This window comes from Melanaphis sacchari, unplaced genomic scaffold (assembly GCF_002803265.2).
Source record: "Melanaphis sacchari strain LSU unplaced genomic scaffold, SCAv2.0 Contig12_pilon_pilon, whole genome shotgun sequence".
NCBI classification, from domain to species: domain Eukaryota; kingdom Metazoa; phylum Arthropoda; class Insecta; order Hemiptera; family Aphididae; genus Melanaphis; species Melanaphis sacchari.
Genome location: NW_020270527.1, coordinates 4,038,375 through 4,060,568, shown reverse-complemented (window position 1 = coordinate 4,060,568; position 22,194 = coordinate 4,038,375). Strand labels below are relative to the sequence as shown.

Below are 22,194 nucleotides of genomic sequence, written 5' to 3'. Positions count from 1 at the left end.
AAAATAAATGTTTAGTTTTAATAAAGACATTTATTTTACAGGTAAAGTTTTACCACAATATATGTTTTATTTAATTATATGTTGTCTATATTAAGTAGGTAAGTACTGTAGAAAGCTAGGTTTGCTTTAGTAAGCCTCGAGCTTTGTTCATTTTAGATGTCTCTTCTTTAGTACCTATGTTGTTTTGAGTGGGGTACTTAGAAATGCACTGTAATTTTATTCTACATTTTTTTTTGTCGTGTAATGTGGATATTTTTGTACAGATTGAAAATGTATCAAGAAGAAATTTAATATTCCTAAAAATAATAATTTTGTAAAATATCGTCAGTACTGATAACCTAATATGTCATATTTAAATATATTTATTAAATTTATGTAGAATAATACATTTTATTATATATATATTATAATATGCTTGATTAGCACTGTGAAATTAAGTATTTACTTGCCAAATTGTCTAATGTAACGAATATAATATGATGTAGTAATATTCCGTGCTAATTTTACGAAATCTCTGATTTTATGAAATTAGCAGTATATAACTTCCGATTTAATGAAATCAATAACGCAATTTCCGAGTACACAATATCTGAAATATGGCTACCAACTTTAAGGAATAAGCAAATTTGATTTTTGATTTTTTGAATTAGGCAGACATTTTATTTATACTTTATTCAATGCCACAGCAATTATTTAAAATTATCGAATAAATAAAATACAATATTAACTAAGAAATATTTTATCATTACTCTTAATATAAATTAATAAAAATAAAAAAATGTAAGCTGCGTCACGTACCCGTTGGGAATCATAATAAAAACTTTTTCTGGTTTTATTTTGATTTATGTAGCTAATACAATTTTGTTTCTAAGTTAAAAAGCTTGAAAATGAACAAGATTTCTCATAAATTTTACTTTATAAGTAATTTAAAAATATTAAAAATATATAAACACCATTTCTTTTTATAAGCGTTGACGTTGAAAATTTGACAACAATACTACATTGGATATTCAAATTTAAACTATCAGTTTTTTCTTAAATAATTTTAGTGTTATAGTGATTTAAAAAAAAAAAAAAAACTAATTTTATAAGCTCGAAAATTTCTATTATTATTGTTTTCTGTATAATATTATGAAATATTGTATGTATTATTTAATTTTTGGTCTAAATATTGTAATTCATTTATACCATGCGAACCTATAAATTTTATTTTGATAATTTATGTTAATTATAAGTTACAAATTTATAAAAATTATTATTTACATTTAATTAAAAGAAACACTACAATTGTACTAGTGTATGTATATAATCGTGTATTGCGTGTTAAACCGTGAATGTAGCACATAAATTAACAATAAATTGCATAATTATTTTCTTAAAGAAGGCCTTCTCTTACTTCACGCTATCAGTAATATTTTTATCTACAAAACGTTGATTTCATGTATTCACTGACGTTGATATATTGATTTTATTTAATAAGTAATTTCTTTGCAATTTCAAAAATTTTGTCGAAACATATTATATGTTTAAGTGGTGTATAGCAAGTAATAAGAACTCGCTAATATTATATTATAATACTAAATATTAACTGAGAAAACATTTAAATTTGTTATAAAAACAGCAATCGATAATCCTAACTTTACTATTTTTCAATTCTGAAATCACCAACGTAGATACTATATATAAAGTTAAATCAAAGTCTCTGTATCTATCCTCTTTATCAATATTAAAAAGGATTGCCACTAAACTGTGATAGTTTTGAGAAAACATCAATTCTATAATTATGTACACTTAAATAATAATAAAAACACCATACGAAAAGCGTGAAATAGTCCAATACAATAAATTGTTCAGATTATAAGCGTAAGTTTTTCTCCAACAATGACTCACTTACATAATTCTTAAACTCAAATGCCTAAAATTGACACACATAAGTTACAAACTGATAACTAGTACACATAGGTATTATACCAATATCATCTAACATCTCAAAGTCTAAATATTTTGTAAAATAATTTTAGTCAACGATCACGGTTTCTAATTCCCTTTTAACTACAGCTATCACACATTACATAAAAACAAAAAAATACTTCATAACACACAAACACACATACACTCACTTTTAATTCGCTTACCATCCTCTAATTAAACATCATTAACATTATAAATCATTTAAAATAAAGTAACTACACCATTCATGGAAAATATACGAGCACCTATAATATATCCTACCTATATAATTTCACAAAGTTTTGTCACTGGGCGGTTTTATGTTCAAAATAATCATCCCATAATAATTTGTAATTATATGATTGAATATTTTTTTATTTATTTAATTATTTGTTTAAAAAAAAAAAAAGATTTTATTTGGTCAAGCTTTTTTATTGTCAGTTATGTGCCTCAAATTACTGAAAATAATAATAATAACTATTATTCATCAATAAAATCAACCTATGACATTTATTAGTTTCCCAAAAACTAAATAATTGAATGTAGACACATTCATACATCAAAAATAGAGAGGGTACGCTTTGGCAAACATGGATATGATATTACTGATTGAACAAATATATAATAATATAGTTGATTATATATAAATAATTTTAAAATGTATAAACTCTGAATGTGTATTCACAATTTCTACAAAATATAGAACGGCCAAGAAAATTGGCATAAAATCAGTCGTAGATATCGTACGCATATTACAAGTATTATTATTATTGTTATTATTATTATATTCTAATCATATCGTACACTCGAACGCGAAGACGAAGTTTTCTCGTGAGTACTGCTATGCGCGGCGTTATCTCCCTACAGAATTAATTCAAGCTACTTTAATCGCCAATCCAATAATTAATAAAACAACTTTCCGTAACTATAATATATATATATATATGTACATATATTTACGGTGACGATGGTATTCAAAACATTCATAATAACTTGTAAAACCCGGGAATTATTGTAATATATTATTATATATGTATTGTTACACATAAATGTTATATTATTTTGGCACAGAGTCTCGATAACGCGATGGCATATTATAATGTAATATTAATACTATTAATACGTACATGGACCGCACAAACGAATGCACGCGTGTTTACACTATAATAATATTCGTATTATATAAATTACAGTCGGAAATTCGCGGTGGAACTCTTATACGTTTTAACAGCCAAAAGTTTCCCAAAGGGGTAACTTTTAATAAATTCTGAGTAAAACAATAACATCGTTATCGACGATGACGACGATGACACATTATACATGAGTAGTACATGCATGTATTTTATATGTAAAATGTGTACATATATATTGCGTGATAATGATAATGCTGAAAATAATATTATACGCACGATAACGTTTTAAAACGTCATTAAAATAAAACTCGTTCAGTAATCCACACATTCACGCGCTGGATTTATTTCAGGCGTAAATCAGTGTACCTACATGGGCGTGATCAAAGTTTTTGCACTCAAATAAAATATTTAAATCGAAAAAATAAAAATATAAAAAAAAAATATTAAATATTTTTAATCGAACGCGAGTAGGAACTAATAAATAATAATTATTTTGCTTGACCGATCACGTCGTCATAGCTTTTAGTCTTGAGTAAATCAAAATAAAATAAAATTCCAAGGAGCATGTCTATGATCATTGACAGTTCTCAAAAAGACTATATTATACGAGTATTACATATTATTACAAGCGTTTCTGATGTGTTAGAACGTAAAAATAACTTGCGGATTTTAATATTATTGCAAGCTTAGTAAATGGATAAAATACTTCGGAGTAATGTTGAATGAATACTTTTATTATATTTTAGTATTTTACTAATAGATATTTTTGTCCTATGATATTCTGTTTACTCTGGTCAGATCAGAGAACGTTGTACTGTATGTAATTTTAAATTTAAAGGTAAGCATTCTATCAAGAATACCTAGAAAAGTTATTTTCATATTTTAATTTTAAAGAAAGTTATAAGCGTTATAAAATTTACAAAAAAATTAAAATTTGGGTAAACCGTACTCATAAGTACTTATAAATATTTTAAGTTTAAACTGTTAAAATCTTTTCCCTAAGCATTATAAATGTTACAGTGATAATTATTCAGTATAACAATCAGTATGTAGAGTACAGTCATAACAAAATACTATTGTTTTGTCACGCTATGTGTTTTTCATCAAGGACAATTAGTTTCGTTTCTAAACAATATAATCAATCTATTTTAAATGTTTCCATAAATTAAATGATGCATATATATTGATATAAGCGTATAAAATATAAACGTATGCACATAACATAATATTTATAATTCAACATGAAATTAAAATCGTCATTGATGTAAAATTATAGGTATTTATTTCAGTTATTTCTCAAATAGTTCAGAATCATAATATTAAAAATAAGTAAATTGTGTACACTTTACTGAGAGAGACTTATTGCTCTAGAACTAATCCACTTTTTTTTGTATTAAGCAAGGTATATCTTTTGGTATGCATTTTATTCATGCAAACTAAATTAAGTTAATAATTATTGTATTTTATCCCAATTATAATATTTATTAAATAGATAACAAAATTTCTTAAGCACACATATAATAGTTATGAGAATAATTTTATTGTTACAATATAATTTTACGACTAATGAATGGCATAATATAAAGTCTTAATTTAATTCTTAATCTATACGACATATTATTTATTTATAGATAGAACCTATATTTTTAAACTATAGGAAATATAACAATATATCAGAATAAAACTGTGATCTTATAAAATAATCTTAGTTAATGAATATTCAAATACAAACACAAGGTATACGTATTAAAATGCTTTAGTTTTTCAATAATTTTAAGTTAAAATATTTTAATAACAATATTTTTTTATAATTGACTACCTACACATATTTCTGAAATACATAAAATAAACAATAGTACAATGGCAACTATCGAGTATATTCATGATACAATTTCGATTATTAACATAATATATAGGCAATAATACAATTTTAAATTTAAAAATACTTAAAGATGCAAAAAACTTTAGTAAACTATAATTTGTAAATTTTCATAAAATTTAAATTAGGATCCAATAGATAGGTAATATATGTATAAGACTTTTAGAGTACGCTCATAAAATTTAGTTAAAACTTTTAGTTCACAGTAGTATAACATGTTTTTCGTTTGGTAACTGGTCTTTTATTCATTCCACGTCTTATATTCATTGAGTTAGCTACAGTGTTTGAATAGAAGAAAAGTGGAAAAAACAAAAAAATAAAAAAACTAACCAATCAAAAACTTACACTGTAACCTTATTGCAATGTTTAAATTTGGAGCGGTGAAACATTTTTCATAATAATTATACTTCAAATTATCAAGAAAATTAAATTTGTTTTTATTTTGGGTGTCTTAGTTTTTTTCTACTATTCTACTATTATTGTTATAAACAGTAATCCAAAAAATACAGTTTAAAAAGAATATAGTGAATAACGTAGAGAACAATCTACGACGTTTCCGACGTCGTAGCTTAAACACTGCAGCTGTCGTAATGATATGGCACAAAGCCAACGTTATGAAAAACTGAAGGGTTGGACATTGGGAGTACAAATAGTAAAAAAAAACAATGTTGCCAGAATTAAAAGATTTTTTTTTAACTTTTATTTTGGTACTTGGCTATAAGAATATTATAAAGTGTAAAAAATGTATTAAAAGTTTTGTTTATCTATATTATCAAATACAATGACAAAGAAGTATAATACAATTATTATTTTAATTGACAGCAGTCTACAATATAATATTAAGATGAAACAAAATTGAAAATAAATTTATTTTGATTTAATTTTATGTTATGATACTCACATAGGGGTTTTGTAAAAACACATACCGTTTTATTTAAACAGTTTACAGTAACACTGTTTTTATAATATATTACAAATTTTCTACGTCACGCTTGTTTCATAAATATAATGCGAATTTACTTATAAAAAAAATATAATAATAACTATTCATTTTCATGTTAATTTTACAGAAAATAAATTAATGTATTGCAAATTTGCAAACATTGGCGGGGCCAGACACTGTGAAATCTGTATGGCGGTGGCACTTACTAAACAAAACTAAAGTTCTTTATATATGACGTGATGCTTTTAGATTCTGAACGGAGCAAGTCAGAAAAGATGGTTATGATTTCCAGAAATATTTATAACCCCAAAAAATGATTACAAAATAATTTTTTTCATATTATTAACGATTTTATTGAATAATCATAATCATGACCTATTTATCACTTTTGATTATAATAGATAATGTATATTTATAACATTAAACAATAATAATTTTTATTAATTACCTATTAATTAGTATCTAACATTTAAAATTAATTGTAATTCCTCACTTGATATGCATTTATATTGGTCCCTCAACGTAATTTGAAAATATATACTAAAACTTATACACTCTTTTTTATGTGATGTGTGTAAACAATGAAAACACATATCTAGTTTCTCCTTGAGTGTAATCTCCCTCTAAAAAATCAAAATCAAAATTTTAATGGTCTATCATTGATCATATATAACAAATTTCTATATTATACTTTAATAATGAGTAACAAACTTATTGAGCTAATTAAAATTATTAAACAAAACCATACATAAAAATTAAATATTATAAATAATAGTTCTTAATATAATTAAATATTTATTGTAATTCAGATAAATGTTATTCACTTATTAATTTTAAAAAAAAAGTCGGCTAACTAAAATACCATCAACCTTTTATCATAATTTTTATAAAATTCAAATGGGTTATTTTAAAACAAAAATTAAATTTAATATGATTTATACAATAGAAAAATTAACATAATTAACATAGCGTTTATAATAAAATTATAAAAACCTATTCAACTTCATGGAAAATGAAAAAAAAAAAATTAAATTATTTAATTGTTGTTAGTAAACGATATTTTCTCAATTAAGTATTGAGTTATTTATTTATATTAATTCTTTTATACTCAAACTTTCTCAAAACGTATTATGCACTATTTGTATAGACTATAAATATTTTAAAGAATATAGAAAGATAAAATATTTATAATTATAAAGGTGATAATATATCATAATTTATAATATATAATACTAAAATAAATCGATACGGTCAGCAAACATTTTTTGAATTTCTTAAGTTTTATTTATTTTTAACTTTTTTAAAGTTACTGGGAATATTCACATAAGCTGTATTTTATATTCTATGTGTATTATTTGTATTTATATATATATATATTTATAAAGGGTGATTCACGCATGTTCAACCCCCTTTTTCTTCAATAATGCAGTTATCTTAAATTTAATTTTTGAAATTTTCAAATATACCATATAAAAGACCATATACATATATTATATTCACCCCCTTTTCCACTGTAAATTATTCAACATCATTTTTCTAAACATATTGACGCATCAAAAATAAAATTCAAATACCTAGGTAGTTTTTTAGTTATTTAAGAAAAATATGACCATGGGAGCTATGTACATTTTAGTTAGTGTCCAAATATAAAAAAAAAAAAATATTAGATTCTATATCATATATAAGAAAAAAGCTCTCATTAAAAAAAAAAAGTTTCTAACCCCACAGGGTACTTTTTAAGTAGTAAAAAAACCTCAATAATCTAATAACATGATTTTTAATATTTATAAAAATTCTAAAAAATAGAATATTTGAATCAATTAATTATTAAAGAAAATTATGAAAGATGATCACGTTGTGTGAATTATTCTAAAAATATAATTGTTAACGGTTAGATAATATATATATATATATATATAGAAAGAGGCCTTATTATTTCTGGATGAAATTTTAATATTGGTTTTAGTCACCTATGATGAATAAAAATTTCTAACATTTAATAATAAGCTTGATAATAATAACAGCATTTGTTTTTCATTATCAGTATTATAATTTAAGATTCTTGTATAATATTAGATTATAACTTAAAATAAAACACCATAATTATATAGATATGCAGGTAATCTGTTAATAAAAAAAAAATTATTTTACAAAAACTATTAAGAACTTAATAAATATGCCTTCGTAAATAATATAATGCCGTATACCGCGAATAAAAAAAAAATAATATTAGATTAGACGAAATTTGAAATGTATTATAAATGTACCAATGCATTATAATATAGCTTATAATAATGCAATATTTATGTAATCGTATTTGATTTCAGTAACTTTGTATTGTATACAGATTTTTAACAGATTTTGTATGATAATCATCAGATAATACATTGCTTATAATATGTGTACGACAAACGGATAATTGCGTTTATACTCAATACGATAATGTATAAACATTAAGTGTAAAATTTAAACTTATACGTAGGACACGGTATGTGCCATGTGGTTGGTAACAAAATTAGATACCTATGCAATATTTTTATGTGAATATTATAGTTCAACGGTAAACAAAAATTAACCACCTTTGTGGAAATGCGTCATTGGTATAAAATGAGCACACTACGCGCTTATTTTAGTAGGCAACAGATAATCAGATGACACAATTTAATTATAAATTATTTTTCATCAAAGTTACAACAATTTAAATGCAATAAACATTATTATATGCTATTGCATATTTTCCTTTATTGATTGGCTAGAGACTGTTTTTTACCAAAACGTGATTTATTATGTAAACTGTAAGTTTACATATTATTATGAATTTTTAATGCAAATGTATATGTATTTTTTTTTAATTAAGTGCTATTGAAACTAAACATTTTGTTTATAATATTATTTAGTTTGGTGCAGTAGTGCAACCAAAGGGGTAGATTTTTTGTTAAGCTATAAACCGTATAAATGCAAACAAGTGTTGACTAAAAAAAAAAAAAAGTTTCCGAATGTTTTATTATTTATAATCTTTTTATGTTATAAAATATTATAGCACATTACTTTTTAACTTCCCTTATATTATGAAATGCTCATTAGATGTATTTAATATGAGATGTTATATTTAGGTTTGTTATAAAAGAATTGTTCATGTTTGGACCCGGCCAAACCCCTTCTCACAGACCATTAAACAAATCTCGGTTACGTTTCTGCTTTTGGGTATATTATAATTATCTGTGCTACCTAGTATAATGAAAAATTGTGTTTTGTGCTTACGCTTTGACCAGAGTAATTGATGACTAAGCCGAACGTTTTTCGGAACACGATAAAATACGCTTCTTAAAAACATTTAATAGACAAATTAATACGTGTATAATATGTGGTTTGTTATAGACGATATTCTATGCGTACTGCGCACTATGCAGTCATACCATAATATGGTAGGAAAACCGAATTTTTTTTTTTTTTTCAGATAACCATTATATTGTGAAATAATCTTAGTTTACAGCTAGTGACATAAAATGTAGTGATTAAGCTTTTATTTAGACAAAAAAAACTTAAACTAAACTGATGAATTATCTAGTTCGTAATCTTTATCTAATGGTTTTTTCTGACAAAAACTTACTGGACTTCATGGGACACATTAATGTTATATAATACATTTTCGCGTATATCTTGCAATAATTTCACACAGCATTAGTCCTCGTCGTTATACTTAGTGTAAGAACAGTTTTAATTAAAAATCAAGTTTTTCCCAAACATTTTCCTACGTGTTAATAATTATATTGGCTGTACATACAAATAGGATTATAAAATAATTTATGTATATTATATGATTACAACTTCTTTAAGTCCTTAAAATAATGTATTCATTTAAGTGACTATAATTTATTAAATAATTTTCTGCATTTATGGCCATCTGGTATTTAATACATGTATAATTATATCATAGTAATTATAAAATATGTATATTTATAATAAGTAAAATTAAATTAGAAATAACTCTGAGTTCGTTTGACAATTTTAAAAATAAAACAATTTATTCGGTGCTGCAATGATAGTAAGATCTGATAAGAACTATGATATTATTAGTTATTGCCTATTTATTTTATTTTATATAGACATTTATAATTAATGTAGATAATTAAATAACAGTTTATTTATTTCTACATTATGTATAGCAATTATCTCCAAATAGAGTTAAAGTTGTTCAATTTTTCTTAGCAGATTACTTTATTACCTTCTTTTATACAGATTATTATTTAAAATTGTTCAAAAAGGATATAAGTAAACTGTGAGATTTTAAATTAAGATAATTATAGAGATTGCAATGACTTAAATTTTATTATATTTATTAACTACAAGTTAAGAATTTATTACTTGAATTTTGAACTGTAGCGTAGGTTATTATAATTAAGTAATTAACATATCTTGAAAGTTTATCAATCATTGAATAATTTACATCAAATAATATCCCATATACGATAGAGACTAGATAAATTGTATCTACGAAATATATTCATAGTCTTAAATATTTATGAAACTTGAATTTATATCATTAGATTTAACAACGAGCTATAAATAATAGTCTGAAGTTGACAAAATAAATTTATCTTAATTTAAGGGACACATAATATTAAACGTTGAATAGAAATAAAATATATTCATAAAGAATTTATTAAATAACAACATTGACATTACATTGAAATCATTATGTACCTACCTATACTATTTTAAACCTCTAGATGAATTTTTTTTTTTAATTAGAAATATTGATAGCGTTACAAAATAAATAAAGGAATATTAAGAATAGCTAATGTTTGATACAAATGTATTTTTTTGATCACACCTATAATATTATATAAATGATACTCCATTTACAATCTGAATTTATTACACAATTATTTTAATTTAAAAATACATACAATGAAGCAGTCTAAAGAATTTATAATACTATATTCAGTTCAATAAATTTTAAAACTAGTCAAGTTTATTTTGAGAAATAATTTTAATTTAATTGTCCTGGATTCAAATGAAGTGGACGAAAAAACCATTACTGTTTCAAGTGTATTCACTACTATACTTTATTGGTTCAATATACATTATGCGGACACGTTTAAAGTAAAATTATTTTCAGAATGGTCTCTCGAGATTGTAATGGCCGAGGGAAGACTATTTTTGTGTTTCACATATGTTTACCAGGAATTAATATGTTATCTTACGTAAAGCCGCAAAGACCAAAAATAGAGAAAGCATTTAATATATTATTATATTTAAACATATTCTTTTGTTGGTTTGTTCAATGCTCGTTATAATTTATGGATAATAATTGCAGGTCACGTAATCATGAACCATGAATTATTTTTGGTGATAAACAGAGTCCATTTAATATTTTTTTAACAGAACACAGTTTTATTGTTTTTTATAAATAATAATAATTAATTTAGAATAATAATTGTTCTATTTAAATAATATATATCATTATTATTATCATCATTAAATATAATAATAAATAAAAATTAGTCTTTTATATATATATATGTAATATGTATATAAGCTCTTATAATGCAAGTTTAACTAAAAAGTAAAAACTAACCTAACAATCTCGTATCTTAGTCAAATGTTAAGTAAGAAATTATTATATTATTTATTATTGAGGTATTAATGTACAAAAAAGTCCTTACAATTTTATTTCATTCTAAACTAAGCTTAAGGTGAAGTGCATCCATTATACAAACGATAATTTATTATTATTATTATTACCTATTCTTTTTATATTTATACACTGAAAACTGTATTAAATAATCAATAAAAATAAATAAACCAATTTTTATTACAAATATAAAACTGATTATATACATTGTACTACTTATATTGAATACCTATTAGTGTATTATAAAAATAAAATTACTATTAATATTTTAGCAGTTTATCTAAATATTTTATTTATACGTAATTTAAACGTTTTACTTAAAGTTTATTCGCATTTACTTACATTATATATAACATTAACTCCAATTTCACTTAAGATTATATTTTTAACTTCTTAACTTTACTTTCGGTTTTATTTGTAAAGTAATTTAAATAGAACCTGATTTTTTTTTTTTTAAATAATAGTGAAATTTAATGGTTGATATATTTTATTTTTAATATTTTTAATTTATTTTGTAAAAAGTTATTTTTATTCACCCAAAAATAACTTGGTTTAAGTCATTTAAGTTTTTTTTAATAAATTAACATGCTTTATAACATTTTAAAATATGTTTGATAACTCTATGAACTTAACTTAATAGAAATTTTAATGAAAATATTTGTAATGTATTTTTTTTTTTTTTTAATACCTTCCGTATGTACTTCAAAAAGCATTTATTATTTTTAAGTAGTAATACGAATATATATTATATTTCGTGAACGGTAAAAAAAAAATATATTTTTATTATAAAATTGTCAAATCACTAGCTAAAAAATAACAAATTATACATTATACAGAAAAAATTTCCCAATAAAATTAAGTTTAAGACTAATATTTATTTTGTTTGAAAAAATATTAAATTATCAAGACATGCACATAATAACTAATATTTGTGTTTACACCTATTTGTTCCTTTAGACTAAAAATCATATACTATCGATCGCTGTGTTGAGGATCTAATGAACACATTATATGAATCGATACATTTACCTTTATCGTTATTTATAATATTGTTTGCAGTATAGTTTTTAAAATTATAATTGACTCTAATGAAAATATTATGTGAATTGATACATTTACCTTTATAGTTCTATTATTTTCATATTTTCTTTTTTTAAATATTGTTTGCAATATAGTTTTCAAAATGATAATTGCTACGGTGTTACACACATATTCTTATATTTTTTTATATTTTATAATTAAAAAATTTACACGTTGACTTTTCATTAATAATAATTCCGTCTGAAGCCAATTTCACACGTTGACAGTATATATAGTTAATAATTAATATCAAGGGATACACGCTGAAATCAGAATGCCCTGATTTCAATGTGTGTGTGTGTGTGTGTGTGTGTGTGTGTGTGGTGGTTTTGCGGTCGAAAACACAGCTCATTTTAGATAATGCGTATATTGCATGGAAACGGTCTTGACATTTTTGAAATTCTCAGCTACATAATACTCGTAGTTTGAACGTTTGAGGATAAGTGTCAACAAAAAATGAACCAAACAGTTAATGATTAATGTAAAATATGTCGGTTGTACACATAGGCGTGCGCAGCCTCCGGTTTCAGGGGCAGCAAGAGATTAATTCGTCCCATTCTTCAAGTTCACTATTAAAACCGGCCTATAGTTTTATTTTTTTTTACTATTGGGTAACAAAATTAAAATTGTATTGGTTATTTTTAAAAAGTTGTACAGTAAGGTGCCTTGCCATTAAAGGTGTACTTTTTCGCAAGCGTTATGGCGTATTGGTATACGAATCACTTGACGATAACGTTAAAAACCCACTTTTTTTAGATTTCTTGACCATAAATGATAATAAATTATAATATTTACAATTTGAAATATTGGCTATTTTTTATAGTAGATAAGTCTATTAGTTTTATACTAGTAAACCGCATATAATCATAAAATAATTTTTTTTTATAGTTTTCTTATCTAAAATAACTATAATTTGTAAAATGATAATTTAATAATAATAATAATAACTTTACCGAGGCCTATTATCTAAAATGTACCAGCCGCAGTAGCCCCAAAGAAAATCCAGGGGCAGCATATGCTGCCTCTGCTGCACCCTTGTAGACGCTTATGGTTATACATTATATATTAATAATGATAACAAAGACACAACGACAACGGCCAGTTGTCGGGGTTGCATAATTTATCTTGTCATTTCAACAGATCGGTATTATTATTTATCCAGATTTATTTAAAACAGAAAATTAATGAATACTTTTATCACTTCTACCAATAAACCCATTGGATCCAAATAAATATAAAATCGTATTGAATTATAACATAGTTAATATTTTAATTATATTTACGCGTTTTTAAACTGAATTATTTAATTTAATAAACTCAAAATGTTTGTGTGTACTATAATGCATAGTTAGTTAAATACTACTAGCCAGCCTATTTTTGCTGTTTGTCAACTAGATTGCTCACTGTTTAATCATATATTCTAAAATCGTATTTAAATTATATAACCAATAGTATTTATATTTTATATCCGAATATTAATACTTAAATATTATTGTTTAATACTGGGTATTTGGTTGTTTTCATTACACTAAAACTAGTTCCTATAGGTTTAATCTTTTTCCAAACGAACTAAATTCAAGAAGACATTATATCAAATTAGTAGATAGTTTTCTAACACAGATTATCTTCATTCTTCAATAAAATAATTTTCAGAGGAATGAAATAAGGTGCACTATTCTACATACTCATTATTCATTACTTATATTGAAAATGTATGTTATGTATATAATTATATAATAATAATGCACAAACGAAGTATTATATTATATTTATGATCAATAAAAATAGATTGTTTACTATACTAAAGTTAACTTTAGAATACTGAAAATGCCCAATATTTAAGTGAAATATTTTATTTGTTAGTAGAAATATTGATAATAATCATATATAAATATATGTGATTGATTTATATTTAATGAACGATTTACAATGATCACTGGAAAATTATTACTAAAGGATGCGTAAAAATTCTTAAACTGATTTCATCAATGAAATTTTGCCCTTCATATGGTTGTATCCATCATTGATAGTAATTATATTTTTAATATGATACAATATCGCAATTTTTTCCTACTAAATTCTAATTATCATTAACGTTAATAATTATTGTTAAAACATTTAGTTTCAATTTATTTTTATTGTATAAATATTATTATAACTAGTAACAATATTGTCACTAATTCACTTCATTTAACATGTTTGTATTCTATCTTTAAGCTTTTACATTTGTTTGATATGTTCTATATTATATAGGGTATTGATTGAAAAATAGTTTGGATGAAAAAATAATATTTATTATTTTAGAAAAACAGATAAGCCTAAATCACGCGCGCGGGATGAGTAGTTGCCACTCTTAAGATGAAAACAAAATAAATAGTTCTACAATACTTTCTTATCGTTTAAATCAATTTGACATTCATTATCTTACACCATAAAATAAAAAGACCTGCTAGAACTCTCCAAAACTTGAAGTGACATAAGATGAAATGAAATTGTTAATAACAGTGGATTTGAATAAAATATAGCTCTTGATTTTGACGATAAACCAACAAAGTGTAATCCCTAAAGATATTATTCATTTTTTGAATATTAAGATTTAATACTATAGTAAATTGCATTTACTTTTTAGTATATCTGAAGTAATTAAATCATCAACATCATTGACCGCACTTAAAACTGAAAACTATTATCTGAAAAAAACAAAATGAAAGATTGATATTGAAACTAAATTGTTCAATCTAGTTCAAAATAAGGAATTATTAACTTCTATATTATCAGATGATTAAATATTAACATATATTTATAGCTCTTTGCAAATTAGTGAATAATACAGAGATTATCATTGAAACTAAGATGTTTAAAGTATCAATAAAATTGATCAAATACTAATGATGTTAGTTAAATCTATAAACAATTCCCCATATTTCGATTTAATGGTAAAATTCAACTGTTAGTAATGATGTCATTACATGAATTAATTGTTTACGCGCTATATTTTTTACTAAATACATGAGTAGTATATTCAAACCAGAGAAAAAAAAAACAAAACAATTTTTACTTGGTGTATTCAAATTATTTACCAACTGTAATTTAATAATAGATTGTTCAGAAGTTTATACTACTATATACCGTCAGTTGATAAATATTTAGAGAGACATACATATTTCAAATGAGTACCTACAGAAATTCCTGAAGTAGCACTAATAGAAATTGTCCCAAATAGCTTTACCGTATTTGTCAGTTCTTTGTTATCTGGATCTATGTCAGATACAATATTAACATTTATATGTGGTCTTTTAGAGAAGTTGACCTTCTGGAAGTAGGAGATCTTATTATTGCAGATAAGGGGTTTTTAATCAAGAACATTTTACCTCACGGAGTATCTTTAAATATTCCACCATTTTCAGATATTCTGCTGTTTACACTAAATCAAATTGTTTCAACAGATATTATAGCTAAGGCACGGATACATATTGAAAGAGAAATACAGAGAATACATTTCTATTTTATGATAAGATTTATTTCCTTCACTATTTTGAAGCAAGCTGAAAGTATTTTTCAATTAGTTACTACACTAACTAATCTACAGCCTCTTGTAATTAAAGAAATTTGAGTAAGTATGTAGACTGTCTAAAATATAACTAATCATATTATTATGTTGTAAAATTTACGTTCATAGTTTTTATATTTCACAAAATTATTAAATTAGTTTTAACTTATTCTATAGAAACTTACTACTTGCATTCTTAATATTAATTTATAAAATTATAAAATAATAGTTATTCTTCAGTAAGATGATGTATATATATTATATACTTCTGAATAAAATACTGCTTTAGAATTTCAAATTGATTGTCAATTTGTGTCTTTTTGAACTGCAATTATAATTACTTGTTTTTTGAGTCCAAACAACTATGTAACAAAATTCATGGTTATTAAAATAAAGCTGGCCTTGGTTTTGATCTTAATATGGATGTTTTTTGTTTACAAGCAAATTTCCATTAGTCTTATATTGTATGTAAGTTTGATCTTCTTCGATTTTAGCAATGTGATTTTTGTTTCTATACTTCTACGAACACTTAACTTAAATAATAAATTAGAGCTTACTAGTTCATCTGGAGATATTCCTAAAAGTCCATCAGTTGATAGCCATAATCAAGTGAAATTACCTCAACATTTTGTTCTTATTTAAGTATACCTATAGAGAAACTTTCATTAAAGATTTCCCATTATATGAAATGTATACTACTAAGATTATTATCATTGCCACTGGTGTATTGGTTTTTCTAGCACTTTAGGAGTAAGCTGTATCCGTAGAACTCAAATTATAATGAGTAATATTATAATTAATAATGTGTGCTAATGGTGTAATATGATGACAAATAAGTGAAACTCTACAGCACACTACTCATCAGAAATGTGTTCGTCTTTTCAAAAAGTTTTACGTTATAAGGGTTGTTGCCTATAGTAAGTTTTATCTCACCAACAAAAATTATAAAATTTGAAGCTGCTTAATATTTTAAAATATGATTATTTTTATCGGATATTTCACCACGTTTGAGTTGTTATAGATTTTCTTTAAAGTATTTCGATATAAAAGTTATTAATAATAAATGATTACTAGTCATTACAACCGATAGAATATGAATAGGTGCAAAATAAAATGTGTAATCAAGTAGATTGAAAACTTAAAAAATAAAAGCAAAAGTTTAAGCCACATTATTATTCAAATTTATTTTAAATTTATGATTTTTAGATAGAATGAAATATTTTTTTGGATCCAATTGGAAATTTAATAAAGATTGATAACAATTCTGACGTAACACTAATCGTCCGTATTATTAAAATACTATAATGTGCGTTAACCGGTGTTTTTTAGGAAGAAACTTAACAATGAATTCTGTCAGTATAAATGAAGCGGAAATTGTAGGAAAAACTGAAAAGAAATAAAATTGACTCTTGAAATTTAAGGAACTAAGGTATCTACACATTTGTATACTGGTTTTCCTGAAAATAAATACTATTCTATGTTAAATTTATTTTTACACACTAAATGTACGACGGTCGTTACCTACTTCTAATGTAAAAAAAAAACAAACAAATAAGTGAGAAATCAAGAAATACTCAAATTAAGCATATTATTATACTGGTAGCTGACATTGTGTCATACTATATTAAAACTTGGAGATCAATAATAAATTAATAATAAAATTATTATGTATTTCAACAAACGACATTAATAATTTTATTGTATTTCTTTATTTTCATAGAGCACCATAAAAGTAGAAAACAGTCCGTTGTATTTTTTATTATATTATATACGAATCCCGAAACTTTGACAAACATTATTTTCTCATAAATAATAAATCGTTAGTGTTTTTTTTTTCTTTAAAACATTTTTTTAAACGTACACGATATGCCTATAATCACTTTTACAACTATTCTTAGATTTTGACAGTAATTTAAAACGTACTTGAATTACAAAAGTATGACCAATTTCAATTGGATTTATTATTGTTAAGTCTACTCAAACTGTTATATGATGATAGTGATTTATTTGACGTCATGACAAAAGTGAAAATAAGTTGAAAATATATATGTATATTAATATATACATATATTAACATTATATATATACATATATAATCTACGTATCATTTTTTTGACTTAAGTATATGACGTGTTTACATACTTATTATACTCGTAAAAATATTTACTATTTAACAATGAAAAATACCTCAATTTGAGTATCATAAGACGTTTTGAAGTAATATAACATAATGTTAAAAGGTCGATGTCGGAAACTGATTTCATACTTGGCATTATTAAAAATCTATAGTTTATAATAATATTTTTCACTAGTAGTTTCTTTCATTCAGAATAAAACATTAATAAATTATTTAAAATTAATATGCATTATGATGTATATGTTATAAAAACTATGCATTATGCACTATCAATGAATACTATGAAATTCGTTATTTTATAACTATATAAATCTGATTAAAAACATTTTTTTGTTTTGTATTTAGGTTAGTTATTTTTATTATAATTCATAATTTATTATATTATCTTACCTTACCCAAACGCAATATTGTATTAGTGTTAAATATTCTTATGAAATATATATATATATTTGAATTTTTCATTCAATTAGTTGACTTAAACTAAAATATTATTTTATAGATTAATTGTTCTAAATAAAACTAACCATAAAAACTAAAGTCAGATCAGTGATTACTAGAATATTGTATTGATCTTCATTTATAACAAATTGATTTAAATATATTATCAGTTGAATGATTTAAGGTTTCATTAACAAAATCTTTTAACTTATAATCATATCAAAAAATACGTAAATTTGGTATTTTATTCATATGGTATTATTTATATCGCATACGTATTAGCAATAACATAAATTTTATTTGGACCGATAAGCATAAATAGCACAAATAGATGTACACATATTTTAAATGTGATGTAAACCACCAATAAAAATAGGTCAATTATTTATATATATAATTTTCGCTATATCCATGTAACTATGTTGCAATTAGAAAATAAAATAAAATCATCGTAATCATCGTAAATTATTAATGACAATAATACTGTGGAATAATTAGTGTAATTCGGTATATATAATATATAAACAATAAAGTTCTACTGATATTTTACTTAAACCGAATTCAAACACATTATAACACACTTATAGTTGTTTACGTGTTTATTTAATATAAAAAAAATATGTATAATAATAATTACATTAATTTTCCATTATAGTAGATATTTATTTTGAATAACATTAAATTTCTATAAATATTGTTCTTGATTATAAATCATATAGCTAACTACGATCTAAACTGAATTGCTTTTCTACGTACTTACTCATAATAAAATCTGTTTTATATATATTAACTATATAACAGCGCTTTTGCGTAATTAACATTTATTTTTTGTTAACCCAACGTTTTTGAGTTTGTACGTAGAAAGCGTGCGTTAAAATACTAATAAATATTCATGAAGAAATAAATTAATAAATTATTATGTCATGAAAACTTGCTGTCGTCTTTTCGAAACTGTTGTGTATATCCTATATGTAGTTTTTTTCACTTTAACCAACCGTAGCAATTTTTCTACAGGTGAACTCCATCGGTAACCGTCCAAATGAACTAAATTTGACGCGGAAATGGTGTATTTTCGTGAACCCCTGAGGCTAACGATGGACAAGCGAGACTCAAAGACGCGGCTGGTGTACGCGCTGCTGTTCGTGTTCGTGTATTGCGGTGAACAAATCGTTGCAGATTTCGGTAAGTACAGTTTCACGAAAGTTTCGGGGTGATGACTTTGAGTTTAGCGGCCGCATAGACGAGTGTACCGGGGGTGAAAATTGAAGTCTCAAAGTTTTCCCCGCTTAATACATCAACACCGATACACTTCGATATTATAATATTATACTCAATAAACGTAGAAGGTACACTTGACGCAGATTTGGCGGTGCTTCGGTACACGACGGTGTGAGAGAAACAGGAGTAGAAGGGTGCAGGGAAAAAGTAAACAATGAGAATCTTTACCTCTCATTAGAGGACACAGTGATATTGTAATATGTACAACTGGTTTGGGCACATGACAATAATATTTTGTTTTATCTGTTTAACGACGTGGGCACTAATAATCATCAATAAAGAGTACAAAAAAAAATGTTTTCAAAAACAGTACAACTCGATAACTTATAGCGTGAATACGAGTACATTACGCGTGTTTTGTAACTCTATCCTTATTTATGTTTACTAAAAATGGATTTAGAAATCAGTGAAGTTTTCAAGTCATGACGTGGAAATGTATCAGTATAAATACTATCATATAATATCAGTTTATAAATTAACAATTATTAATAAAAAACTATAATATTAACATGCATTTTTAATTTATGCTGATTTAGTTTATAAAATGTATTGGTACTGTAAAAGATAACTAAAAGATAATTATGGTCAAACCATGTGTCTGGTTTAAGGCTCAACTGTTCCCAAACGAGTGGTAGTTTTTGCGCAAACCAGTACCATCCCATCTTATTTATTATACTATGAGGTATTATACATTATTATATTCATAAACTTTGAAACGATTCGGAACACACGTTGTTGTTTTAATCAAATTATAATGTTAAGGGGACGCATAGCCCGTACGCGTTGTATCTGTCTTATGAACACACGACATAGTTATATATTATACGAATAGAAAATTTGTGTTCAGTAAAACCGATGTTGTGTTGGTCGCTTTAATGTTATAGCGAATTCACGTATTATAGGTAGGTAATCAAATTTAAAAGTAAGAATGTTTTCTTGGGTGTCTTGAGAACTTTTAATAATGTTTTAATTTTAATCCTAGTTATGATAATTTTAAAACTGTATCATATTATGACATAGTTATAACTTAATTTAAAATTAAAATATCAGTTAAAATCTATAAAGTGCCTAAGATAATTATCATTCTTAATAGAAATTACTTTTAAGTGAAATAATTGGTAAAATCACTTAATATATTTTATATTATTGTATGTTTGCGATAATATGTATACATTTTGAGTTTTCAAAATACAAACTATTTAGTCATAATCAATTTATAATGTTATATTATTATACGTAAATAAAAGTTAAAATAAATCCATGATCTGAGAGTTTTTTTCTAACAGAAGGTAGTTTATCCAACTAATAATTAAGAGCAAGTTAAAATTATTTGGTTTTTCGATCCACGTACTACGATGGTGTATATAAGTATATTGTATTTTGTTTCTGGTGTAGTTATATTTATAAATATTTTTTAATTTAATAAAATATGACTTTTAAACCAATAGTTAGTGTTGAAACTAATGGATTAAGTGGGCGTTGTTCTTCAGATTATATAAATTAAAATATGGCTTTATATATACTTTTTTTGTTATTTTATTTACAAATATACATTATTGAAATATAAAATTGGGATATAAAATAATATTATATTAACTATTCATTTAATTACGTTAGTAAATATTAAAAATGATAAAATTTATTTCTTTATACGTTTTTAAGTATATTTTTTTTAAATATGAATATTTATTTTGAAATAAAAATATCTTGTAAAAATAAATATAAAATAATGTAATTTAGTATCATGCAATGGGAAAATTAGTATTTTTAATTAGCAATTTTTGACTATCAAAAATTTATCTATGAACATTTTTAAGAAAAAATTATATATTTTTCTTAAATATACAACAAAATTATGATCTAATATCGTACATATTATATAGATTATAGACTATAAAATATCTCTCTATGCTTTTTTTTTTTTTTTTTTAATAGTAATATTTTTAAAATTCATTGAATTATTGTAAGTTTTTAATTAAAAAGTTAAAGATTTGTTTTTAAAATAATTATATTTCAGAAATTTCCCCTTAGAAATTTATTATCACTATTTACTATAGCGCTGACCAATGTCGTTATCTAATTTTGTTCATACAAATGTTTTATTGTTATTTTTTACGTGTGACTACACATTTTGATTAGCGTTTTAAAATTATGTATAATCAAACAGT

The 22,194-nt window shown here is 24.0% G+C and overlaps 1 protein-coding gene across 2 annotated transcripts in view; it reads left to right on the top strand.

The window, feature by feature from the left end:
• LOC112591167 overlaps positions 1–22,194 on the top strand; it is a 147,910-nt gene that overhangs the window by 64,559 nt on the left and 61,157 nt on the right. For both annotated transcript variants that reach the window (XM_025334882.1, XM_025334883.1), the window contains one exon: positions 19,763–19,930. In XM_025334882.1, the coding sequence (XP_025190667.1) occupies positions 19,810–19,930 (121 nt within the window). In that variant the 5' untranslated portion in view covers positions 19,763–19,809. The remainder of the gene's footprint in view (positions 1–19,762; positions 19,931–22,194) is intronic.